The 22,049-nt window shown below is 50.2% G+C and overlaps 1 protein-coding gene across 18 annotated transcripts in view; it reads left to right on the forward strand.

Moving 5' to 3' along the window:
• Window positions 1-22,049, forward strand: part of C20h6orf89 (similar to human chromosome 6 open reading frame 89) — a 44,378-nt gene that overhangs the window by 17,343 nt on the left and 4,986 nt on the right. For 13 of the 18 annotated variants that reach the window (XR_010060642.1, XR_010060641.1, XR_010060643.1 and 10 more), the window contains 5 exons: window positions 8,190-8,344; window positions 8,456-8,595; window positions 11,469-11,598; window positions 13,619-13,742; window positions 19,894-19,990. Coding sequence is in view for 15 of the 18 variants with exons in the window: in XM_039098522.2 (XP_038954450.1) it covers window positions 8,190-8,344; window positions 8,456-8,595; window positions 11,469-11,598; window positions 13,619-13,742; window positions 19,894-19,990 (646 nt within the window). In the remaining 3 variants the exon portion in view is untranslated. Of the gene's footprint in view, window positions 1-8,189; window positions 8,345-8,455; window positions 8,596-11,468; window positions 11,599-13,618; window positions 13,743-16,281; window positions 16,452-19,893; window positions 19,991-22,049 lie in introns of those variants that run through there. The other 5 variants (XM_039098528.2, XM_063279036.1, XM_006256182.5 and 2 more) reach the window with 2 other exon arrangements.

The raw sequence follows: 22,049 nt of genomic DNA on the forward strand, positions 1-22,049 counted from the left end.
GCAGGAGACAGGAAGCAGTGTTTTATAGAGCTGGAGGAAGCCTGGCTGCCAAGTAGGAGCTTGCTCACTCTATGGCAACCCCGGCCACTATTACAGACAGACAGCACCTTTATAGGTAGAGGGGCCAGCTGAGTCCACCCTCATCTATGCCACTAGGATACTGTGGGAGGATTCTCCACACTCCATGGCTGGCCATTCCCCCTCAGTGACCTCAGGGCTGTGTGGAAAGCAAAAACAGCTCCCCTTGACACCTGAGCAGCCTGTGCTACGTGGTCCTCACAGTCTCACCCCTCATCTTCCTTGCATGGCTGCCCGCTCTGCTCCTGCACGGACTTCTTAGGGCTGCCTTGGGAGCAACTAGATCTGTCTCATTGATAATCAAGATTTTGTTCTTAAGAAAAGTACTCTTGGGCTAGCACAGTGGTTCACAGGGTAAAGATGCTTGCCTTGTGAGCCTTCAGCCTGAGTTTGATCCCCAGAACCCACATAAAGGTGGAAGGAGATAAACTTGTTCTCTAGTCTCCACGTGCACTCATAAACAATAATAAAAATAATTTAAAATATTTTTATACATGACCTTAGCCAAAAGACTGAGAAGCAATTAAAGCATTTTCCATTTTGGCTTGTTTTTTTGGTTGATTGATTGATTGACTGACTGACTGATTTTGAGACAGGAGCTGTCACTGTATGTTTAGTGACCTCTTGAACTGAGATTTACTTGCCCGTGCCTCCCAAGTGCTGGGATTAAAAGCAAGCACCACCATACCTAACTAAAACAATTTTTAAAAAGTAAAAATACTCATTGGGACTGGGGAGAAAGAAGGCTCATTCAGTTGGTGAAGTGCTTGCCTCGTGAGCACAAGGCCCTGTGTTTGATACCTGGGACTTACCTGCGAGCACGATGGCGCACACTGTGGTCCCAGTGCTGGAAAGCCAGGCTGTTGGCTGCTTGGTTACTGTTTCTGAGGGTGACATTATTGAGGCTGAGGTCAGGGTTGTCTCTGTCCTCCACACCCATGTTCAGGCACACCTGCACACACAGGAACACTCATGCACATGAAAAAGCCCTCCTTTTTAGTTGTAGAGTTGAATCCAGGGCTTGAGCCATAGTCCTAACTCTGTGTGTGTGTGTGTGTGTGTGTGTGTGTGTGTGTGTGTGTGTGTGGTCCCAGGATGACCTTCATGATAGTTTTACTTTAGCCTCCTCCTAAGTGCTAGGATTATTGCACATGTACCACCACACTTGGCCTAAAATTTTATTCCCTAAGTATATACATATAAATATATAAATATATATATAAATATATATATATGATCCTTCTTAGGTCATATGTATATTAAAAACTATATGCATAATACTGTTAGTTAGACACACTGTTAATTTCTTTTTTTTTTTAAGATTTATTTATTTATTATATATAAGTACACTGTAGCTGTCTTCAGATACACCAGAAGAGGGCATCGGATCCCATGACAGATGGTTGTGAGCCATCATGTGGTTGCTGGGAATTGAACTCAGGACCTCTGGAAGAGTAGTTGGGTGCTCTTATCCGCTGAGCCATCTCTCCAGCCCATACTGTTAATTTCTAATGCTGCCAAAACAAAGTGTGCAGTCTGGATGGCTCCAAACAAATTATCCTGTGGGAACTGTGGAGCTGGGGTTCTGAAGTGAAACGTTTGCCTACGGCAGCCCTTGGCATGGTGGTCTGCAGCCGCTTTGACTGTCCTTGCTTGCTTGTGTCTGTCTCCATCCTCACGTGCTGTCTTCCGCTGCGAGTTTGGGTGTTCTCTCCTGTTGTGAGGGCAGCATTCAGATGGGATTTAGGGCTGTCCTGCATCAGTAGGGTCCCATGGTAACAGTATCTACAAGGATGCTGTTTCCAAATCCAGAAAGGACAAGAGTGGGGATGTGGAGGGATGCTGTTCAACCCATTGTATACCTTTGAAGGACTCACTATTACGATATGAGGGGTATGCACATATGTGATGGTTTGCATATGCTTGGCCCAGAGAGTGGCACTGTTAGGAGGTCTAGCCTTGTTGGAGTGGGCGTGTCACTGTGGGTGTGGGCTTTAATACCCTCATCCTAGCTGCCTGGAAGTGAGTCTCCTCAGAGCAGCCTTCAGATGAAGACATAAAACTCTCAGCGCCTCCTGCTCCATGCCTTCCTGGATGCTACCACGCTCCCACCTTGATGGTATGCCCCAAATAAATGTTTTTATAAGAGTTGCCTTGGCCATGGTGTCTGTTCACAGCCCTAAAAGCCTAACTAAGACAGAAGTGGATACCAGGACTTGGGCATTGCTGTGGTAGACCTGACCATGCTTTTGTTTGGAGGATTGTGGATTTGGGGACTTTGGATTTGGAAAGCCACAGGATGCTTTAAGTGGGGCTTAATGAACCATCCTAGTAGGAGTATGGAAGGCTTTGTTGCTGTGAGTGATTTGAACTGTGCAGACCTGGCCCAAGAGGTTTCAGTGGAGAAGAATTTCAGTATGTGGTGTAGAGACTGTTTTTGTGGTATTTTGGTAAAGAATGTGACTGCTTTTTGCCCTTGTCTGAAATCTACCTGAAGCTAAGGCGAAGAGACTCAGATTAATTACATTGACAAAGGAAGTCTCAGAGATGCCCGTCATAGACTTCGTTGTCTGGTTTAGTCTCATGGAAGAGCTTTTCAAACAAGTGTAGCAAGCTGAAAAAGGAAAAATATAAAATATATGGTTTGAGTATTAAAGGGGCTCCAGGAAGTAAAATGGAGCTGGATCCTGTGTTCTAGGATATTAAATTGAATTAAGGGACTAGTGATCTTGGGCTTGATCCCACCCAGCAAAGTTTAGAGGCCCAGGCTTGGCAGAACAAGCTTTTAATCCCAGGAGGCAAAGGCAAGCAGATCTCTGAGTTCAAGGCCGGCAGGTTCTACAGGAAGAAAAGCTGATGCTGGTCAGCTGGAGCTAAGAAACTAGTGAAGATCAAGAAGAGCCAGCATCACTGAGGTGAAATCTTCTGGGAGGTGTTTCCTGAGAACACAAAGAAGCTGTGTTCCAGAGATCGCCAAGGTTGTACCTCTTGCTATAGCTGTACTTTGTAATATGTAAGAGTCACCAAGGTGGGGGTTGGGGATTTAGCTCAGAGGTAGAGCACTTGCCTAGCAAGCGCAAGGTCCTGGGTTCGGTCCCCAGCTCCGAAAAAAAGAAAAAAAAAAAAAAAAAAGAGTCACCAAGGTGGTCCTGGTTTTCAAGGCATGAAGGGGTCATGAACTGCAGCTGAGGCTGGGCACTGTGAGAGGCTAGAGAAAGCCATTGGTGAAGGTGAAGCCTCAGTTGCAGTTGATGGCCCAGGACTGAAGGGGTCAGGCAAAGGAGTAGAGCCTTGGCACCATGAAGAGAGCCTGTGAGAGGCTCTTGGTGAAACCTGGTTGCAGCAGAAGACCCCAGCGTATTGGAGATGCCATTACCATGGGATGATCACCAAGAACAGAAGCAGCAATGGAGTGGACCAACCCGAGCTTAGAGCGCTGCAGAGGGCAGAGCAGGAGAAGAGATGCCAGCCCTCTGGAGAAGCCCAGAAGATCACGCGTGGATCCCAGACACTGAGACAGAAGCTGTAACATTGGAGACTCCAAGATGTTGGAGATGCCAGAGCTGTGGGCTATCTGCTGAGGAAAGCTGCTAACAGGGAGGGGAACCAGCCCAGGAGGAAGACGTTTGTTGCAGTCAGCAAAGATGAGAAAGAGTTAGAGATCTGAAGACCGCTTGCCATCAGACATGGGGATGCAGAGTCTGGAGTTTGCCCAGCTGGTCCCTGACTTGCTTTATGGGTTACAGTTCAGTGATTGCATGGATCTCAGAAGAGACCTTGAACTTTGGACTTTTAACATTGTCGAGACTGCTATAGACTGTGGGGGCTTTGGAAGTTGGACTAAGTGTATTTTGTATTATGCTATGGGTAGGCATGGACCCCATAGACTCATGTATGGACAAACCTATGGGGGCCAGGGAGTGGAATGTGATGGTTTATATATGCTCGGCCCATGGAGTGACACTATTAGGAGGTGTGGCCTTGTTAGAGTAGGTGTGTCACTGGGTGTGGGCTTTCAACCCTCATCCTAGCTGCCTGGAAGCCAGTCTCCAAGCAGCCTTCAGCTGACTACTGCACATGTGGAGATTAGAGAACAGCTTTGTGGAGCCAGTTCTCTCCTACCTTGGCCTTCAGGGGTCAATCTTAATTGATGAAGCTTGTGCTAGAACTACTTGTAACTCTAAGCCATCTCCCAGTCTAGTAAGACATTGGTTTTAAAATAAACAAACAAACAAGGCCGGTCATTTAACCAAAGCACTTGAGAGGCAGATCTCTGAGATCAAGGCTAGCCTGGTCTATATAACAAATTCTAGACTGCCTGTCGCTAAAACAACTTTGTCTCTAAAGGTGGGAGGGAGGCTTGTGTTGCAAACCTTTTAATGTCAGAACTCAGGAGATAGAGACAGGAGTCTCTGAGTCCAAGGCCAGCTTGATCTATATGACAAGTTCCAGGACAGCCAGGCCTACCTAGAGGGATCCTATCTCGAAAGGAAAGGAAAGAAAGGAAAGGGAAGGGAAGGGAAGGGAAGGGAAGGGAAGGGAAGGAAAGGAAAGGAAAGGAAAGACAAAAGACAAGTGCTAGAGAGATGGCTCAGTGATTAAGAGCACTTGTTGCTCCTCCAGAGGACCCAGATTCAGTTCCCAACACCCATGACAACCTCTGTAAAGGTCCTTTTCTGGCTTCTTCAGATACCAGGCATACTATAGTACACAGACATGCAGGCCGCACAGACATACAAGTAAAATAATAGTAATATAATAAAAACCATGCCTTATGTCCTGTCTTTTTCTGTAAATTTTTATCACTTGTATCTGTAAATAATCTGGAATTTACATCTGTGTCTATTGAAAGATTAGAGATCAGATTACTTTCTCAAAAATAGAGATCCCAGCTCCTTTTTTTTTTTTTAAGATATGTTTATTTTTGTGTGCAGTGTGTTTTACCTGCACGTCCCCTGGACACATGAGCATCTATAAGAACCAGCTACCCACACACCCGGTTAGTGTGTTGCGTCTGTCACTGAAGGAAGCACATCCAGGCTCTGCAGTAGTTGTCTAATCAGTAATCAATACATAACTCTATCTTATGTGTGCTCCTGTTCAGAGACCCTCTGTTCAATACATACTGTTGGTTTACCAATACCAACCTCAGTCGGCAACATTTTTATTCATGCCCGAATAAAAGTTAGAGCCATATCTTCTCTGCGAGGTACTGTTCAGTTTCCTGTACCTAGGAAATTAGACACTGCTGGGTCACATGCCAGGAGAGTTTAAAGGAAAAGCAGTAAACGTTAGTTTCTAGACTAATTTTGAGTTCAAAGCAAAATCAAGAGGGGAAAGTACAGCAAGTTCTCACACGGCCTCTGTACCACGCATTTGCCACCTCCCTAGGGTCGCACCATGTGACCCGTGAGACAAGCAGAGCATCTCCAGGACCTTCTCCATGGGGCCTCAGTGCTCAGGAAGCAGGGCCGGCCTCTTCACACTGCATTGCATTTACACGGGTGTCTTCTGTCAGGATCCCAGCATGGGTGCTTGGTGCTCAGTCCTTGATAGAAATACTTCAGTCCCCCATTGGTGAATTTCTGCTCGTCATTATGTTGGGTCCACTTCTGCCTCAGCCTCCTAAGAAGCTGGGATTGCAGCTATGTGCCACTATGACAGGAAGCTGATGGCTTTTACATTCTGAGATATTACCTCTTGTGTTGTTCCCCCGTGTCCAGCCCCTTTTAGCACTGACATGGATTGCTTAAACTTAGGGAGCGACATCCCAGGGTTTCCTCTTGGTCCCCAGTTTCTTTGTTTCTGACAGTGCTTACTTGCCAAGGCCTCCACACCTGGACTACATCACCTCATAGTAAAACTTGAACCCGTCACAGACCTAGAGGTATAGCTCCACGGTGGGCTGCCAGCCTAGCACGCTCAATGTCTTAGGTGGTTCCACCCCCAACACCCCCAACCCAAACAAACCCCAAGGTAAAGGTTCAGAGCTGTGGCTGCTAGCTCACCCCACATCCGTCCTGATTAGAAGATTCCCCTTTGTCCTGGCACTCACCTCTACCTCATGGGAAGATTTTCATCATTAACTGATCTCACAAACTGATGTGACAACAGACGTCTGCAGTGTGGGGCTCAGTGTGAGGAAATCTGCAGCTCTCCCATGCCGGTGCTCCCTGGACAGGACGGTGTCAGCCATGCAGACACCAGAGAAGGAAGGCCATGCAGTTCAAGCAGTCTTCCTTTAACTTCTTTGTCACATCTTTGGCTTCTCAATGCTGTCTCTTCTCATCAAGTGTTCTTGCCCAACAAAGGTTAAAACCGAGATATAACCGGGCCAGCCTCTCTCTCGGGACATCCTTGTCACAACCTAGCATAATTTCCTATAACATCTGGAAACATTTTCAAATATGCTCAAAAACTTCTGATATCCAAGTTCCTGTGGGAGAAGCGCTAGGCGTGCTTCAAGCTCTTGAAGTCCTCGCGTCACCTTTCGCTGCAGCTCTGTCCCCTTCTGTCCCTAGTGCGCTTCCCACTCCTCGGGTGCCTTGGGAACTTGTTATGCACAGTCTGACATACAGGTCTGTTCTGTGAGATGGGGAAGGAGGCCTCACAGTGAGCAAGCTGAGGCAGGCCGACACGGCAGCCTCTCTCTCGGCCTCTGTCTCATCACGCCAGCTTGTCTTTAGGCTTCCTCGTGTCCATTACCTGGAGGGAGTTCTTGTATTTTGACAAGAAATCATCATATTTCGTTTTTAGTAAGAAACATTTGAAAATATTGACGAAGGGAAGAAAAATGTGTAACTTGGCAGCCCCCTATATGCCATGTAAACAGGTAGCTCTGAGGGGATTCCTACAGACCCTAGAGAACCCTGAAGGGAAGAGGTGTCTTAGAAGAAGGGTGTAGCATCTGCCTGAGAGCCCTAGAAGTGGAGACAGCTCTCAAAGAAAGCCAGGTGCTGTGTCTGGTAGGGAACATGGAAGACAGAGTGCACACTGCAGTCCCGTCTGGTGAGGATCCCTGCATCTGCCACTGTCCTTAGGAAAAAAAACATGTGCTGTCTATCTGTCTGTCTGTCTGTCTCAGAGAGTGTTCTGTGGAGAAAAGTTTTCTGTTTTGATTTGTTTTTAGTTTTTGAGACAGGTTTCCCTGTGTAGCCCTGGCTGTCCTGGAACTCAGTGTGTAGATAAGGCTGGCCTTGAACTCAGAGATCCACCTGCCATGCCTCCTAAGTGCTGGGACTGAGGGCATGTGCCACCATGCCCAGCTGAGGAACAGTTTCCCAAGTGTGTGTATTTGTGTGTATTGGTTCGGAAGGCTGACTGTCTCCGCCACCTTTGGTTGTGCTGCCTTTCTGCTCTAGGATCTAGATCTCTTCAGAGTCATCTTGTGAAACATTTTTGAAAACAGAGCTCTTAACCTGATAGAACAAGATAAAATGAGACAAAGAAGGCCATGGGTACAGGCCCCTCAGAGAAGCCAAGCAGGAGTGTCAGGAAGCTGGCTGCCACTTAGGCTTGGGTCTGGGTCATACTCCTGCTCTGACCACACTGCTGTCCTTGGGGTTGGAAGCAGCAGTCGGAAGGAGCGCATCCCTTGTGAGTTGAGGTGGAACTCTGTCTACAGAAGAGGCAGTTCCCTGTGTACCAAAAATGCCCAGGGAAAGTCCCCATCCCCTCTGTCTTCCCTCACTCCTCCTGCCCAAAGTCAGCCTGGCCCCACACAGGTGCAGGCCACAGCAGAATACATGCATGTGTCCATGCATCAGGAGCCTCTTAACTGGGCACACCCATGCTCTGCCCTACGCTGTGCTGAAGATGGCAGGCCAGGATGTCAGGTCAGAGACCGGAAACGTGTAGCTGAATGCTCGGTGCAACTGTTAGGCTCCACTGAGGCATTTGGCCTAAGGAATACAGTACATGTGTGTGTTGAGAGTCTTCCCACAAAGTGTAGGAAGCATATGAAGAGAAGCCTCCTTCCCAGAAGCCCGGCCTCCACACCTCACAGAGGTCTCCACAGGAAACTGCTGCTCTCCTGTCTTCTTTTGTTCCTGGGCTACTGTGCTCACCACCTGTTCTTCTGTTCCTGTCTGCTCTCTGTCTCTTCCTCTCAGACTTTGACCCCTGGTCATCAAATAATTGTGAACAGAACGAGTCAGAGCCCATTCCTGCCAACTGCACTGTCTGCGCCCAGATTCTACCCCTCAAGGTAACGCTCCCAGAAGACACTCCCAAGAACTTTGAGAGACTCCGTCCTCTGGTGATCAAGGTAAGCAAGAAGCCAGGTTGTCCTATGGACAGCCTGCCCATGAAAGGCTGGATCAAGCCCTGCAAAGCTGTGGTAACTGATTGTGGTCTTCTTTGTCTCTGTGTCACTAAGACAGGACAGCCTCTGTTGTCTGCAGAGATTCAGAGCTTCTCTTGTCAGTACCCTGAAGTCACAGAGGGCTTCACCGAGGGCGTTCTCACCAAGTGGTGGCGCTGCTTTCCTGAGAGGTGGTTCCCGTTTCCTTACCCATGGTAAGTGAGAAGGGTCCTTAGTGCACGTGTAGGGGAGGGGCGGGTAGGTGTCAAGCAGTGAGAGCCAGTACCAGGTGGTCAGCTCACAGCACATCTTCAAGTCAACCTACATGGAGCGCAGGGAGGAAGGGAAGGGCTAAGGAAGAGCCTTGCTGTGTCTTGGTCTTAGGTACTTTTCTAGTGCTGTGATAAAAGGCTGTGGCCAAGTCGTTTGTTTGGGTTTGTATTTCCAGAGGAATGAGAGTCAATATCCTGCACCAAGCAGAGTCTTTAAATTCTCAAAATGACACACCTCTAGCAAGGTCACACCTAAGCCTCCCTGGAGCAGTCCCAACAACTAAGGACCAAATGTTCAAGCACCTGAGCCTATGGGGGACACTCATTCAAACCATCATGAACCGATTCTGTCTCTCAACCTTGTTCTAGTGGAGAAGGCTCAGGAGGGCCGAGGGCTGAGGAGAAAGCATAATAGACAGGAGAACTGTGTCCTATGGGCTTCTTGTCCCCACTCTGCACATCACAAGAGTAGAGTCAGAGAGGTTGAGTCTGGGAGCTGGAGAGATGGGTCAGTGGTTAGAGCACTGACTGCTCTAACAGAGATCCTGAGTTCAATTCCCAGCAACCATACAGTGGCTCACAATCATGTGTAATGGAATCTGACATCCTCTTCTGGTGTGTCAAGGACAGTGTGGTCATATACATAAGATAAATAAATCTTAAAAGAAAAGAGTTAGTGTCCAGAGCTCACTCAGAAGATAAAACTGGCTGGTTTTCCAGGTCCTTGTTGTGTCGTACAGGAAACATGAGCCATTCACTAAAGCTGAGGTTCCCTCAGAAAGGAAGAACCAGCTTCCATGGAGAACTGGTTCGAAGGAAAAGTTAGAACTTCATCTTAGGGGTTTTGTTGGATAACATCATTTATTTTATGTGTGTGAGTACACTGCTGCTATCTTCAGACTCACCAGAAGAGGGCATCAGATCCCATTACAGATGGTTGTGAGCCACCATGTGGTTGCTGGGAATTGAACTCAGACCTCTGTGAGAGCAGTCAGTGCTCTAACCGCTGAGCCATCTCTCCAGCCCTGGATAACATCTTTATAAAACATTTTATTACATTCATGTACTTATTGTGTACGTGTGTGAGAGTGCTCATGCTGTCGTGTGTGTGTGGTGGTCAAAAGACAACCTGTAGGAATCTCCCCATCTGTCCTGTGGGTTCTGGGATGGAACTCAAGCTGTCAGATGGGGAGCAGATACCTTTACTCTCTGAGCCATCTCAGTGCCCCTTTGCTGGACAATTTCTCAATGACTCTACCTTTCTTTTTTCAAAACCGCATTTATTTTAGTATGTATACAGTGTTCTGTCTACATGCATGCCTGCACACCACAAGAGGGCACCACATCCCATTACAGATGGTTGTGAGCTCTGTGTGGTTGCTGGGAATTGAACCCAGGACCTCTGGAAGATCAGCCAGTGCTCTAACCACTGAGCCAGTCCCCTCAGTTGTAGGGGGTCAGGGACAAATCTTGGGTTGATTCTACCCTGCCATTTATGAGATCCAAGGGGCGGGCTCAGGTTGTCAGGGTTACACATTAACTCCTCTGCCTGCCAAGCCATCCCTGGCCCCCCACCTTTCTTAAATGTGTCGTCTGTTTGTGTGTAGAGTGCCCAGTTCCCCAGGCTGCCCGGGCCACACTTGGCTTCTGCCTTTGCTCCTTTCTCTTCCCTTCTTCAGTCTCTCCCCTGCGTCTGTCACTTCAGCCTCTTCTCCAAGAAATGGTGAATGGACCCCTGTTTTGTCTTCAGCTTTAGCTGAGACTTAACATTCCACCCACACACACGCAGCTAGGGAGGGCTTCTCTCTGGGGCACCGCAAGTCTGCAGCACTGTCATCGTAAGTCCCATGCTTTAGGCATGGTCCTGCTGGGTGAATGATGAATGCCTGTGACCCCACACTGGGCTGTGGGGCAGGAGGATAGGGAAAGGTTATGCTCAGCTGCAGAGTAAAGAAGAGGCAGCTGGGGCTGGAGAGATGGCTCAGCGGTTAAGAGCGCCCGACTGCTCTTCCAGAGGTCATGAGTTCAATTCCCAGCAACCACATGGTGGCTCACAACCATCTGTAAAGAGATCTGATGCCCTCTTCTGGTGTATCTGAAGACAGCTACAGTGTACTTATATATAATAAATAAATAAATCTTTAAAAAAAAAAAAAAAAAAAAAAAAAAAGAAGAGGCAGCTGACTGCATGAGGCCTGTCCCAGAAACACCACACAGGGCCACAGGTAGGTGTGTGTGCTTGCTGCTCCAGAGGACTTGACTCTGGCTCCCAGCAGCACAGCAGAGCTCCTGTAACTCTGACTCCAGGGCATTAACTCCCTCTCCCGCCCTCTGTGGCTACTTACACACATGGCATACACATGCATGCACACACTTTTTTTTTATTTTTTTGGTTCTTTTTTTCGGAACTGGGGACCGAACCCAGGGCCTTGCGCTTCCTAGGCAAGCGCTCTACCACTGAGCTAAATCCCCAGCCCCCCACTTTTTTTTTTTTAAGAGACAAGGCTTACCATGTATCCCTCACTATCTATCCTGGAATTCACTGTTTAGACCAGGCTGGCCTCAAACTCATATAGATCCACCTGCCTCTGCCTCCCAAGTGCATATAAATAATAAAAATAAATAAATAAATAAATAAATAAATAAATAAATAAATAACTTTTAGAGAGAGAGAAAAGGTAGAGTCTAGCTCTTCCCCCTGCACCTGACACGTGGCCCACCCCAACTCTACCCCACCACCCCATCACCAACCCCCCCACTCCCGCAATGGGCTGGCTAGCCTGCTGGTGACCTGTGTCTGTTTCACACCTTTCCAGGAGAAGACCTCTAAACAGATCACAGATTTTACGGGAACTTTTCCCAGTTTTTACCCAACTTCCATTTCCAAAAGATGCCTCCTTAAACAAGTGCTTCCTGATCCAACCGGAACCTGTGGTGGGTAGCAAGGTAAGACATGTCGGAGGACCTGGGTGTAGAGTTTCCTCCATTTGGGATATGGACTGATAGGGTGAAGGCCTTCTCTGCATGCAGACTTGGAGGAGACTTGAAGGTCCCCCCCTTCCCCCCACTGCTGCTGGCCCCTGGTTTGAAGGAGCATGGCCAGAAAGTCTGCCTGCAGATCTGTGTCTTGCTGCTTCTTCTCCTCCTTAAAGGAGTGTGGAGTTGGTCTGACATCCCTACCTCGAATCAGAAGGTAGATAGGCTGGCTGTCGGTGTGTAGTGCGTCATCGTGGTCCCGGGCTTTTCTTTTTGTAAATTGAGAAATGCAACTCAAGAGAGAAACCTTTTACCTAAATTCAGGAGAACTCTGAAAAGCCCACCCACAAGCAAGAGCGTAGGAAAGGCCAGCAGTAAAGCCCTGGCCTCTGAATGGCACAGGAAGGCAGCAAGCACTGGCTGCGGTCAGGGTGTGTCCGTCTACTTTGAAAAAGGTTAGGGATAACGTTTCCCACCTGAGGCCCTGCCAGCCCTGGTGTGTGTCCACAGCCTCCTGATGCTCCTTATTCCAAACTTGCTGACATGTCCTGAAGGGATGTAAAAGGCTCTAAAACCCACGTCGTGTACTGCCTGTAGTGTGAGGACAGGCTGAGTGCTTTGGCCTGCGTGTCCAGCTCAGGGCCCCAGAGTAATTTCATTTTCATAATTACGATAGAATTCTGGGCGAGGGCCAGAATTCCTCATGGTTTTCCCACTTGAATACTGAAGTAGGTTTCATCAGCTTGCTGAACACTGAGAAGTCCAGCCAGGGGAGTAAGAGCAGCCATTCAAATGGTTATCAAAGTTATCTTGTGGAGTGTTTGCGAAGGGAGTGGCCCCCAAAGACAGGGATCCTGAGAGAGAGCCAGGTTTCTTAGACCATGTGTATTCCCCACCCTGTCCCGCTTGCTTTCTGAGCAGCCCACTGCTCCACCCTGTCCTCCTCCTGGTCCCTGGTCCCTGGTAAAGCCAAGGCCCAGAATCCCAAGGCAGCCTTGGCGCAGAGGAGAAGCAGGGTCTGGTCACCACTCAGCCCCCCTTCCCTACTCCTCAGTGTTGTCTAAGGCTGGCCCTCAGTCTTCTTCCCATCCTGGGCATGAAGGGTTGCGACCTGAGTCTCTGAGCCCATGAATGAGGGCTGTACCCATCTGACTGTGGTCTTGCGGGACTGCTTGCAGGGCTACAGGGATGGAGCACCTGCCGGTGTGGCTGCCTGTGCCCCAGGCTGCTACTGAGATGGCTCCATGAGGCTGTGAGACACACTTGGGACGCTGGGTGCTCTTGGCTGACCCTGAGGATGTTGCCCATTCAGTCTATAGGTGGCTGTAGAGGCTCAAAAGCTTATGAACACTTCTGATATTGCAGAAGATCCAACCTCAGTTCCCAGCACCCACATCAAGCAGCTCCCAACTCTTGTGACTTCAGCTCTAAGGATTCTGCTCCCTCTTTGGCCTCCAAGACTACCCACACATAGGGACACAGATAACTAAGGAAAATTTTTAATTAGTTTAGTTTATTTATACGAGTACTCTGTAGCTGTCTTCAGACACACCAGAAGAGGGCATCAGATCTCATTACAGATGGTTGTGAGCCATCATGGGGTTGCTGGGAATTGAACTCAGGACCTCTGGAAGAGCAGTCAGTGCTCTTAACTGCTGAGCATCTCTGCAGCCCCAATTTTAAAATTTTAAATAATAACCCGTATTAAAGCTTTTACTCTGGTCTCGGTTCCAGGAGATGCCATGATTAGGAAAGACTAGTTTGTTTTGTCTTTCAAGACATAATTACAAAATTGGTTATTAATCATGCTTTCCTCATTGCTCAGCTAGCTAAAGACCACGTGAAAGGCCAAGCACTTAGCACAGCCCTTAGATCCCTGTACTCCAGAGGGAGAAGCAGAACTATGTGAGTTCAAGGCCAACCTGCCCTACAGAAAGTTCCAGAACAGTCAGACCTGTCACTCACCGCCTGCTCTCTTTTCTTTCTCCAGATGCATGAGGTGCATGACCTGTTTACCATTGGCAGCGGGGAAGCCATGTTGCAGCTCATCCCTCCCTTCCAGTGCCGAAGACACTGTCAGTCTGTGGCCATGCCGATAGAGTCTGGGGACATTGGTATGTGGGGTTCCAGGAGGACAGAGGCACTACTTCCGAGTGTCAGACAGAGCAGCTGAGATGTCACAGCTGATGTGCAGACATCATTGAGAACGGTGGTGTCTACTGGGCATAGCGACTTCAGGGTAGAAGGGATTCTAGGAGTTATTTAGTTCAGTTCATCGTTTATAGATGATGAAGCTGAGCTGAGAGTCACATGACCTTCCCAGTGCCCCAGCATCTGCTAGGCAGCCTCAAGCCTCTGCCTCACACAGGCAGGCCAGAGCAGAGCCAAGGCCAGGTCTACCTGTTGTGAGCTTAGACAGTCTGAAGTAAAGAGCCACCACTCTCACATGGGGTGTCTCCTCTGGGTGGGCCCCACAGCCATGTCCAGACTCACAGCATGAGCCACCCTTGATTCTGGCTCTGCACTTCCCAGTCAGTTTCCTCAGAATCTATTCCAGTCAGTCCATTAACAGCAGTCCTCGCGGCAGAACAAGGTGGCAGCAACTGCCCTGCTGTCCTGCACGTGCTGTCTCCTGAGACCTGGAGCCCCTGCTAAGCTGAGGCCACTTCAGTTGGGTCCTTTGAGCATTGCCCACCAGAAGTCCTAGATGCTCAGAAAGCTCTCGCCTCAGTGAGGGCCCGGAGCTGGCGCCGAGGCAAGCTTTGCTCCACGCCCCAGAGCCTTTGTTTCAGTGTGGGGATGGGAAGTAAGTGTGACCCAGACCAAGCAGTAGTACTGGGGTCCAGCTGGTCTGGCCCAGCCATGCGAAACTGTGACATCAGTGGCTGTGCATGGAAACAGTGGGCCCTGTTGCCTGCAGTGGAGTGACCTTACATTGAGGGTGGCTGTTACAGAAAAGGGGGTTGGAGATGTGCCGGTCTCTCTGTCTTGTCCTCTACAAGTACCAGTGTTCAGACAAGTACAGAAGCACTTTAAATGTCCCCAGGTCCACATCATCTGCTCCCACAGCCCAGAGTCAGTTATAGGATTGAAGAGGAGGTGTCTGACAGCTGCCCAGGAAGCACTGACGACGACAGCACCTGGGACACAGAGGCCAGGCCGGCTGTCAGAGCCTGGATGGCTAGCCTGTGGCAGGAGGCACAGAAGTGGGGCAGATACTGAGGAAAGAACAAGGCCGGGAGAGTAGGGCAGTGGTTGGCACCCGCAGACCTGGTAGGAGTGGAGGGGATAGTAGTATTGCTGCTGCTGACGTGGGTAAGGACTGAGGTCAGACCACGACGGGTGTAGCATGGCTGCCCAGGACCCTTCCCAATGGTCCTGGGACACTGACTATGGTTTACTTCTGGTTTTTCTTTTTTACCAAAATATTCTTTAACCTGGAAGTGGAGGGAAGAAATTATAGATCACAGGGAATTCAGGAGTGGAGACATTATCAAGGATACCAAGTGTTAGGCATGCTTGGCATGACTATATCATGGCATAGTCCCAGCAAGAGCATGTGACTTTTCCTCAGTCACCAAGTAATGGTGAGTGCCTGCTCTCCACACTCAGCTTCTAGACAGGTACCAGCCACTGCATCCGAGACGCTCCCGCTCCCACTCCAGCTCCCGCTCCAGCTCCCGCTCCAGCTCCCGCTCCCGCTCCGTGTACTTACTTAACTTACTTTTGGTCTTTTTGAGATGGGGTCCAGCTGCACAATTGTGGCTGGCCTCAAACTGGAAGACTTCCCGCCTTGGTATTACATGTGTGAGGAATACAGGTGTAGCCCTGCACCCAGCAAGAGACCCACCCTGCTCCATGCGTAGGACAGGCTCTGTGTATGTGGCAGCAGCCAGTCACCATCCTCACACACTCAGATAATCCAGGTCAGAGCTTTCTAAACAGCTCTTCACATTGTTCATGACCCCGAGGGGGAGGTGGGAGGCTCTGAGAAGGCCCTGGCAATGGACTTTCTGAGTCAGGATGTTGGAAGCCGCTGTCTTCACACACAGTGGCCAGGGTCTACAAAGGCTCTGAGAAGCCATGGAAGCTTCTCTCTTCAGAAGTCCTTCAGGACAGTGTTTACAGAGCACACAGAAAATGCTGATTTAAGTTTATCTGTGTGTGCGCTAGTAAAATCATCTGAGAAATAGCCTTGTGCTCCCCACAGAACCTATCCTGTTTTGCTAAAAAGTGTAAGGTGAAGCCAGACCTAGGCAGAATGACACACCTGAAATCCTAGCATTCAAAAGGCTGAGGCAGGAGGATCCCAGGCTTGAAGCCAGGGTAGGCTACATAACAGGAGCCTATCACACTGACTCCAAACACATCCTAAGAACCGGCAGCTAAGGCTGTCCTCAAAGCAAGCTGCTTTGTGACCAGCCATAGCAGGGTGGAGAGAAAAATGTCTGCATTTGGAGTCTCTCTTTGAATATCAGGTCACAGAGAACTAGCAAGGAATCCTTACTTAGGTTTCGGAGAACCCAGAGACCTTCAGAGCAAGAGCAGCCATACAGTAGACTCTGTCCCGCTGTCCTGCTGTCCTGCTGTCCCGCTGTCCCGCTGTTCCACTTCCAGACAGTCACTGCTTTCCTGTTGCTGTTTTCCTCCAAGGCTATGCTGGTGCTGCCCACTGGAAGGTCTACATCGTAGCCAGAGGGGTCCAGCCTTTGGTCATCTGTGATGGAACCACTCTCTCAGAACTATAGGAAACAACTGCTTGGAGACCTGAGACCTAGGCTGGAAAGAGTGCGGAGCGGGGAATAAAACACTGAAACACTTCCCACGGTTGGTTGCTTAGTTACCTGCCCTGGATGCTCGGCTGTCAGCTGTATGCTAGAGACAGTGGCTTGGGCCTCGCCCTCTTGTCTGTCTAGATTCCTCAGGAAGGATCAATGGAGACTGGCTGCTGGTCAAGACTCTGCTCGCATTTCTCCTCTCCCAGGCCTTTGGATTCCAGGGAATGGGAAATAGGCTGGTGGCTCTGTGAAGTGCGTGGACATGGTTCCTGTACTGTCTTCTTGGTGTGCAGTGGAAGGCAGCAATACCACCTGTTTGTCCACTCTTCTTGCCACACCACCCTGTACTTGGTGGGAAAGCCATGGCTGACTTTAATCGGTACAGTTTGACAGGGAGAATGAATTTGGAGCCAGTGTGGGGGATCGGATCGCTGGAATTGCACGTGTAAAGGTGCCTGCCATGGTGCACACCTTTAATCCCAGCACTTGGGAGGCAGGTCCATATCTTTATGAGTTCTAGGCTAACCTGGTGTCCATAGTGAGTTCCTGGTCTGCCAAGTGTTACATAGTGAGACCCTGTCTCAACACTGCCTGCCCTGCCACACTCCCCCAAAATCTCCTAGATCTAGGGGTGTAGCTCAGAGGTAGGGTGCTTCCCTGACACAGCGAGCCCTGAGTTCAGTCCTCGGCATCACAAGGAGGAAAAAGGGTAGTGTACGTCCTACAGACTGTCCATGGCTCCCGGAGTCTTTGTGATGACACTGGAGACTGGGTTACAATTCAGGATTACTAACTGAATCCTGTCCCCACCCCCACAGCCAGCAGTTTGTCTTCTCTGAGTCGAGCCCCCCAGCTGCCCAGCACCCTCTCCCCAAGGCTGCAGAGCCCTTGTCCACTGCTGCTGTGCCCCACCTCCTCAGAAGGAAGGGGTTGGAATGGCTGGCCTGAGGGAGCCTGAGGGAGGCAGGGCATCTCCCTGAGTCTTACCTTTAGGCCTGACTTCTACAGAGATGTTTGTCTGCAGCCTCAAAGCTGATGTGGTGTGGGTGAGGGAGGAGCAGAACCCAAGCGTTTGCTATAGGTACACAGCTCACTTCACCGCCCTCTGTCCTACCATTTTTGTACGGAGGCACGGCAAGAGGTTAGCTTAGTCAGGACGCGGGTGTAACCCAAATAGTATTCTGCTGTGCTGACTGCTTCCCCACCAGCTTTTGGGGTGTCCTTATCAAACAATGCAAGTAAGGATGGTCTGCTCTCTCCTTTTTTAGGCAGGGTCTTGCAGTGTAGCTCTGGCTAGCCTCAAACTCATGCAGACCAGACTGGCCTCAAATTCACAGAGACCTGCCTGTCCCCAGTGCTGAAGAGTAAAAGCGTGTACCACTCCACCCAGCTTCCTCTGCCTTCTTCTCGGTCTCTTATTGCCATGGCTAGGTACTTAGTAACTGATCGCCTCTTACAAAGATGGACCAAAACCTTGAGTGGCCTCTGTTTCCAAATCGCAGAAGTCAGATGGCTACACAGGTCAATAGGCCAAAGTGGCCAGTGGTGCTGAAGTCGTGACCCTCTGTGAGATCCTCTCTGCCCTTGGTGGGACCCTGTACCTTCTCCCTGGCCCTCATTCCCTACATATCATCCACAGCAGTGGGGAGCATGAGTGGGGCTAACTAAAGAGGGCTCTGAGAGGAGTCTGGGGTGGTTGTGGGTTTGTGAAAGTCAAGCACAAAGCTCAGGGTGGAAGGGCTCAGAGCCTCCTCAGCTCAAGTAGGAACTGCACCTGGGGAGCTTTTCCTGAAAGAATGGACCCTTTGTATGACTCTTGGAGGAAAAACAAGCCTTTGTACAAAGTCCATTGCTAAGCAGTTAGGATCTCAGAGGTTGTGGTAAGAGGATGAAGCAGAGGCCAGCCCTGAACTTCCAGGGTCCTTCCCCTGGTGCGTGCGGAGCAGGGTTACACCCAGGGCCTGGGCTTCCAGAGCCTGCTGAAATGTGATTGTTGGAGTTAAACACAGAGGGCTCTGAGACGGCTCAGGGGTGAAGTGCAGGGCCACTGTCTCAGCTGGGGGGTTACCTTGTGTTCTTTCCCTCTGTGACCCCATGCTTAAACTCAAAACTGAAAAACTACGAAAACCTTGCTGTACTGGCCTTAAGGGCACCTGGGAAGCCCCAAAAGTCCCAGGCTGCTCTGTAGCACAACAGAGAAGGGTCAGAGGCCAGTCCAGGCTTCTGTGTGAGCTTCAGCAGACCCCAGTGTGTGCGGGGTAAGGGAGAAATCCTCAGAGGCTTTCCACTCGTAACTACTGCATAGAAGTCACTCACCTCAAGCTATTCTGCAGGAAGGGCGGAGCCAGTGGGCTATCCCCAGCCAGCTGGGCCCTGGAGACAAGCAGCAGAGGGCGCTCTGCATGCCTGGTGGTGTGCAAAGGAGGGTGAGGGTGGACAAGGTGAGGAGCTGGGAGGGTCAGGACCAGTCTAACTGCCCTACCTCAGGTGCCTAGGGGAACCAGCAATGTGACTCCCAAAAAGATGGTATTGCCCACAGGGTAATGGAGCGCTTACTAGACAGTGGCATGAACTCTGTGTGAGTTGGGTTCCTTCTCTGTGGGACTCCAGGCTCTCTGGGGAGGCAGGTATTTTGAGCCGCCTTGAAGCATTTGCATCCAAGTAGCAGGAGCTCACACAGTCAACTCTTAGAGTGGACACCACAGATGTTTGCAGTTTGTAGTAGAGCCAGGGCTTGCCCTCACCCCACTCTGGGTTTTATTACGGAGGAGAGGGAGTGACCTGTAAAACTCACCAATTTGGTGTCATTTAGAGCAAATTTGGGTGTGGGCTTGTTTATGTCTGAGACAGGCTCTCCTTATGTAGCCCTGGCTGGCCTGGAACTCACTCTGTAGAACAAGCTGGCCTTAAGTCACAGAGATCTGCAGGTCCCTCCCTCCCCAGTGCTGGAGTTGTATAGTTTGGCTTCTAAAAGAATAGCCTCCCAAGTCATTCTGGCCTCCCGTGCACCTGGAGATGTAGGTGCTGTCCTTCTATCGTAACATAGCCCTGTGAAGTAGATCCCCATTCCATAATGTAGGAATCGGAGGCTAGAACAGGAAACTACCGGTAGGTGGGCTGGCGGTCCCACCCAGGAAGAGTGCCCCTCGGGGGTGGGAGACTGACTGACCAGGAAGGACAGCAAGGCAGGATCCCCGAGGGAAGGACAAGATGGAGGAAAAGACTCCCATCAGAGTCTTTATGTAAGCCCTCTCCCCATGTCCCTCCCCATCTGAGAACTCTTTTTTGACCGCGTGTAGCTGGAGCACAACCGTGTCCAGCCATTTCCCCATCACTGCCTTTCCAGATGTGTGTCCAGCTCCAGCTGTGGGTCCCCTGGGAGTTACGTCACTTGTTTTTCAGCTCCCACTCTTCTTCCAAAACCCGGCGGAGGCCCCAGTGTCAGATCCATCACTCTGAAAGCCAGTGTCGCGTTCCTTCCCCACAGGTGACCTCAGCCTTGTCCCTGTGGCCTGGATGTGTTCAGCCCATCACCTCCACAGCAACGTTCAAGTGTCAGTGTCTCCTTGCCCAGCCGAAGCCAGGTAGTTGGGGGGTGGGGGACTTGCACACCACCCAGCTGATGGCTACAGAAATGTGCTTTAATGGAACTTCAGAACCCATGCATGTCCAAGAGGAAGCAGTAGGTGCTTATGGAGAAAGTCCTGTGGCAAATGAAAAGCAAGGCTCTGGGCAGGCGGCTAGCCTCAACTAGTCTCCAGATAACCAGCAGCTCCCTCCCAGAAAAGCTAGCAGGGAGAAGGGAGATGGAAGCCAGCTTGCCTGGGCACAGTGTGACTTCAAGTTCTGGGCTCCGGAGGGAGAAGCCTTCCAGCCAGCTCGTCGGTGGTCCAGGCCCCTCCGTGTCTGCGTTCCTTGCCTCGCATAATTTGGGCATTAGTGCTAAATACATTTCCTCCCTCTAGAGAATGGAATGTCCAGACTCCCGAAGCAGATCTGGGTTGGAAGAATGGTTACATAACCAAGCAGGGACCCTCCCGCCTCTCCCAGTGCCTGTCAGTCAGGCAGCAGTCACTGGTCCAAGAGCCAGAGCTGCCAGCACCCTGCAGAGAGGGGACCCCACCCACCGTGTTTTGAGTTTCAGACAAATTGGGAAGTCAGAACATCTGCTTTGCACCAAGTTTTACCTCATTACACCACAGCCTCTCTGGGGTGGGGTCCTCCTGGGCAGCCGTCCTCACTCACCCTCTCCACAGCACCCCCTCCCCCAAGCATCCCTTGGTGCGGGACCCAGTGGGCATGGGCACTTCCAGAGCACCCTGAATCACAAGGCAGCCTCCCTTCCACATCCTTCCGTGGTTCTTCCTACAAAGGGGCCCACAGCGGCCTTCTACCTGTCCCTCCCTGTTCCCCTGACTCCTATGGAAAGACCAACAACAGATACCCAGAGTAGGGGAGAAAAAGCACAAGGTAGCCAAGGATGCCCCAAGCATAGCCTCGTCCTGCTGTCCTCAGGGAGCAATGCAGTCTAGAAAGTCAAGCTGTAGCATGTGTGTGGGCTGTGTGAAGAGAGGGGCATTTACCAGTCCCAGCCACAGGAGCCCATGGATGACCGTGTATGGCGGTGCCACAGTAATTCAGTACGGTGCAAACTCAGAGAGGTAAAGAACGGGTGTAAGTTAGGTTCTGTATAATGGAATTTTTACCTTTCGCAATTAAAAGTGTGTACGTTGCTTGGTAAGAAGGAACCTGTTCTTGGTGTCCTTTAATCGTCCCCAGAAAATGGGGTGTCTCTGTCTCTGTCTCTCCCTCTCCCCCCACCTCTCTCTCTGTGTCTGTGTGTGTGTGTCTGTCTGTCTGTCTGTCTCCCCCACCCCACCCCCCAGGACTGCACTTGCACTCACAGTTCTCATCCTCCGGTAGCAGCATCTGCCCAAGGCTTCCCTTATCTGCTGCCCCTGAAGTCCAGGGTCTCAGCCCTTCCCACACTCCCTCCCTCACCCATGTGTTTTTTACTCAAAATTTAGATGTGCCAGGGCTCCTCTGTCCTTGCCTGGCAGCCACACAGAACTTTATATGACCACATGTCCTCCAGGGTACCCCACTCACAGTGGCACAAGTAGAGACCCCAAGTCCCCTCCTGGCTCAGCCCAGACAAGTGGCACTCAGTTAACGTGGCTTTAAGTCACTGCTGTGTGCGTATGTGTGTATATGTGCGTATATGTGTGTGCATGTATGTGATACAGTTCATGATTCTTTTTTGTATAATGTGCAGCAGGGCCATATTTTTATCCTTCCTCTCTGCTGTTATTTTCAGACAAGGTCTGTGTGTAGCCCTGCTGGTCTGGAACTTACTATAGACCAGGCTTAGCCTCTAACCCACAAAGCCCCGCCTACCTCTGGCTCCCAAGTGCCGAGATCATAGCGACACATTACCATGCTAGCCCAAGGCAACCTTACTTCATTTTTCTTGCTTCCATGTTCTTTCCCTCTCTCCCTTCCCCCACTGACCCTCAGCTTCCCCTGCTAAACTGTGCACACAGCCATGCCCCGCTCGGGTCCTCTGATCATAGTCCTGTGGGGGAGGGGCGTTGCTTTATCATATATGGGTTTTGGGGGTTGTTTGTTTTGGTTTGTTTTTGT

The sequence above is a fragment of the Rattus norvegicus genome, chromosome 20 (assembly GCF_036323735.1).
Source record: "Rattus norvegicus strain BN/NHsdMcwi chromosome 20, GRCr8, whole genome shotgun sequence".
Lineage (NCBI taxonomy): Eukaryota > Metazoa > Chordata > Mammalia > Rodentia > Muridae > Rattus > Rattus norvegicus.